At 42.6% G+C, this 4,525-nt stretch overlaps 1 protein-coding gene across 1 annotated transcript; it reads right to left on the reverse strand.

The window, feature by feature from the left end:
• Window positions 1-1,538: 1,538 nt before the first annotated feature.
• Window positions 1,539-4,525, reverse strand: ARMH2 (armadillo like helical domain containing 2). The gene is made up of 2 exons (XM_003128207.5): window positions 4,145-4,525; window positions 1,539-2,050 (listed from the first exon to the last, which is right to left on the reverse strand). Exons 1-2 carry the CDS (start codon window positions 4,407-4,409, stop codon window positions 1,623-1,625), a joined length of 693 nt encoding a protein of 230 aa, XP_003128255.2. The 5' UTR covers window positions 4,410-4,525; the 3' UTR covers window positions 1,539-1,622.

Below are 4,525 nucleotides of genomic sequence, written 5' to 3' on the forward strand. Positions count from 1 at the left end.
GAACTTAAAAGGAACAACAAAGGAAAACAACAATTTGCTATTAAATGCTAGGTGAGCCAGTTTAAAATCACAGCTTGGCACAAAAATGCCTCAAGGCCCAAATCTGAATCTCTCATTCTCATCAGAGGCCTGATATTATTTGACTTTTTAAAGTATGTTCATGACTTATTTTTGAAAAAAATTAAAATTCAATTTAAAAAGCAATCGAAAAGTAATTTTTTGATTGTGACCCAGTCTCTAAAAGGGACTTCTGATTTCTGACCCTTTATCTACCACTATAAACTGAATTCAAGTTTGAGAAACTTCATTACACAATTCACAAAATCCACGAAGGACGACAAGATTCAGCTGCTCAGGAGAACAGTTTTCCTGATTTAAGTTTTGAAAGAATGTCCCCTGAGAGCCTCATGAATCCACGTAATGTGATTAGCATCCCTAACAACATTCCTGTAATAAATCCAAGCAAGGATGACAGACCTACACTACTTTTTCTGATAAGCCCCTCAGTGAAAGGTGGAAGCATAATGTTAGAGCAAGCTTTAGCAAGGCAAGTCTGTGAAAGAGGAAAGTTCATAGTTCAGTCTATGATGGCAGGCAAATGCTCGTGTAGTTAGAGACACAGATACAAATCCTTTAAGCACTTCTCTGTAAATACTATTTTTTCTTCCTTTTTTTTTTTTTGCTATTTCTTGGGCCGCTCCCGTTGCATATGGAGATTCCCAGACTAGAGGTCTAATTGGAGCCACAGCCACAGCAACGCGGGATCCGAGCCGTGTCTGCAACCTACACCACAGCTCACGGCAACGCTGGATCCTTAACCCACTGAGCAAGGGCAGGGACTGAACCCGCAACCTCATGATTCCTAGTCGGATTCATTAACCACTGCGCCATGACGGGCACTCCTGTAAATACTATATTTTTCTAACAGAGCTTTTGATGGGATTGGGCAGTACAAAAGTCAAGGGCCAGTTTTCTTTTACATATTCTCTGAAAAACCTTTGAAAACCCAAGAGGCGAACTTTAGGTTGTCTTTAGGTGTCTGAACTCATGGTGCTCCATCTCTGTCCAGCCTTGTGCCAGGAGAGTTGAGTGCTGCTCCGATTGAGTGTGAATACCCCCAACTCCTGGTCAGCCTGATGTGCAGAAAGATCATGTTCTGGAAGCCAGAACACAACCTCAGCCAAAGATGTAGCAACTGGAAGGCCGGCACTGAAATAGGGCTGAAAAGATGTATAAAGGTAGATGGACCAACAGTGTCCACTACGAGGTGGGGCTATGGGTTGGGTCTGGATTTGGCATTTTGGGGTCCCTCAGCTTGGTGTCATCTAATAGCTTGGTGTCATCTAATAAACCCCCAAACACACCACTGCCTCTAACAAGTTATATAAGAAATGCATCTTCCAATGAATTCTCATTTTATGAGCTTAATTTTTATGAGGTTATTTTAAAGAGTGGCGCTTTTCATAAGTTTGGTTATTTTGGTAACTATGAAATGGATAGAGAATCTCTTCAACTCCCTAAGAGAAAAGGCTGAAGGATAATGTACCGACTTTTATTCTTTTAGTTTTCCAAGGTAATACGATGGTACAGACAGTTGCATCAGGTAACTCGATTTAGAGAAATTAATTCCTGTGAAAACCAACGAGGAAATACAGCACTTCCGCAAAATTCTCGGGCCATCCAGACCAATTCTCAGCGGCCAACGTTTGTAAGTGATATTTTAGAGTACTGCATTCTTTAAGCGCCTTCATACACGGCAAGTTATTGCATGTCATGACAGACAGAACGTAGCAAGTCCAAAATTTAACCAGGAGGTTGCTGTTGATTTCACTTTTCACGGTGGACTTGAGTCTGGTTTCAAAGAGATCAATGAGAATAGGAATAAACTGCAAACGTATGGCTCTTCTCTGGTTGTCAGGGTTTAAGTAACACCAAGATGCAACACTCTGGAGCAGCAAGATCTTTATTTTTGGTGCCATCTCATAATTTTGCAACAAGAGAGCTACTTCGTTCATGTACTCAGCTGCAAATGTTCCAGCGGTTGGTCCTCCTGTAAAATAAGCATTTGCGTTTCCTGAAGTATTTGGTATATCCAGTAGCTAGTGACACCTGAGTGCTCGTGTGTTCCTATTCTTGTGGCTATGCACATGAAAATTTGAATGCTTTGAATTTTCCTCTTTCCTTTTACCCCATGTGCTGCTGTGAAGATGAGAAAGTGCGTGGTGATCAGCATGCAGTCCCCACCTTCCCAAAAGCTCCTCCCTGGTTCCTTTAATCGGGCACCTAGTCAGTATTACAAGGTGAATAAAACCTGGCTGTGTTCACCTAGCAAATCGCCCTCACGGTTCATTCCTGAGTCTTTGTCTTCAGTACTGGAAAAAGTACCAGAACATTAAATCCAACAAAGGGAAAACCAACAGGCTGAGCTGCAAAGCCAGGGTCTAACTGGTAAGAGAGGTCATTCAGGAATTGTCTATCACTGTCCTGTTCTTACACATTTCCCAGCCCAGCTCTTGTGCAGAGTTGGCACCAACCTGCTGCTTGACTGTACTTCCATCATATACCTGAACCCCAGATCTTCCAGTTCAGATCTCCAACTCCAAGAAGGTCCTGACTAAGAAGGTACTGAAGAAGGCAGTGTAGATGGTGAGGCATAGCTGTCACAGTTGGCTGGATTTTAGCCACTGGAGTTTTGACCCAACTTGGATTTCACTTGCACCACCATAGTCCTGTGACCCCAAGAATATTATGTTCAGTGCAAACTTTAGTACTAGCCTGGGCATAAGCCCCTTCCATTGTTTCCCACCAGTACAGCCAAGGTTAAGGAACATCAAGTTAAAAGATTCTGATCCCTTTGTAAAAAGCTAACTCTTACCCAAATGGTGACTGCAGCTCTACAGGGAACTGAGCCTGCCTCACATGGTGGGTACAGGAGTTCTCCCGAGTTTCTGTCTTCTCTTTAGTCCTATGCTAGAGGTTCTCAATCATCCTGGCACCTAAGACCTGTGTAAGATTTAGTCCATGAAACTACATCTCAGTAACTCATCTTCCCATTAAAAAAATCGACCTATAACACTTAACAGCAACCAACCAGAGCTTCTAATTAGGAGACATGTTGAGGACTGTCTGTAAGATTTTTAAATACCCTGAAATTTATTAGAAAAAGTGAAGCAAGTCTGGCCTTGACAAACATTAGATTGGTGTGTGTATGAAGGGTTTACCACTTGATTTTCTAGCCAAGTATACACTAATAGTTGCTTTTACTAATGCACCTACTGGCTTTCCTGAGAGGTGTTTTAAGAGCTTTGAGTTTTTATGGATTCTTTTAAACTAGTGTCTGGGTAATGCTTTTTTTTTTTTTTTTTGCTTTGAAGTTCCCAGGCTAGGGCTTGAATTGGAGCTACAGCTGCCCAGCCTATGCCACAGCCACAACGACAGTGGGAATCCAAGCCACATCTGTGACCGACACCACAGCACATGACAACACCAGATCCTTAACCACTGAGCAAAGCCAGGGATCAAATCTTCAACCTCATGGATGCAAGTCAGATTTGTTTCTGCTGAGCCACAACGGGAATGCCTCAAATTTTTTTTTTAATGATATTAAAACTTTGATAGGTAATTTCAGTATATATATTTTTAATTAATAAAAGTGGGAAAGTAGTAATTTATTTGATGGATACATTCCTTTCAAACATGAGATCTTTGAACAGAAAGTAATTAGTAATACCTTTGGTGGTTCAAAGACAAAAAGCTAGTAATTTAGGCAAAGGAAATGTTACTGGAGGGAGTTTCCATCATGGCTCAGGGGTAACGAACCTGACTAGTATCCATGAGGACGCAGGTTCGATCCCTGGCCTCACTCAATGGGTCAAGGATCCGGCACTGTCCTGAGCTGTGGTGTAGGTCGCAGATGCAGTCTGGATCCTGCATTGCTGTGGCTGTGGTGTAGGCCAGCAGCTGCAGCTCCCATTCAACCCCTAGCCTGGGAACTTCCATATGCCACAAGGGTGGCCCTAAAAAGTCCTAAAAAAAAAAAAGTCGCTGGAATATGAAGACCAGTGCTATGAGAATCACTGACAGTGTTATAACAGGCAAAAGGACTGTGGAACACTTGTTTGAGCGCAGCTGGTTAGATCAGTACCTGTGAAGGCCAACAGTCCAATTTTATAGGCAGCTTGAGCTCTCTGTTCAATGGCTAGAGATTTATCCTTCAATGCACGGCCGAGCACCACCATTTTTTCTTTGTGAAAAATACACTCAGCTGGAGGGAAATGTTCTTCCTCCTCCTTCTTAATGAAAAAGCCCTTAATGATAGTGCAATATTTCTGGATACGGTGATACAGCCCCACGAAATAGTGATAAACTCGAGTCCAATATTGCACATAATAAGGCTGGGTCTTCGCCATCACGTACGAAGGCCAAAGGTGCTTCAGTCACAGCCCTGGCAGTAACAAAGGTGAACAGTCCAGAACTCTGGGATGGGTCACTTAGCAACGCTGTAGAAGGGAACACACCAATCCGG

The sequence above is a fragment of the Sus scrofa genome, chromosome 7, assembly GCF_054392235.1.
Source record: "Sus scrofa isolate SSC_HxYL_T2T_F1_AM1 chromosome 7, Sscrofa_HxYL_maternal_Yorkshire_Landrace_v2.0, whole genome shotgun sequence".
Lineage (NCBI taxonomy): Eukaryota > Metazoa > Chordata > Mammalia > Artiodactyla > Suidae > Sus > Sus scrofa.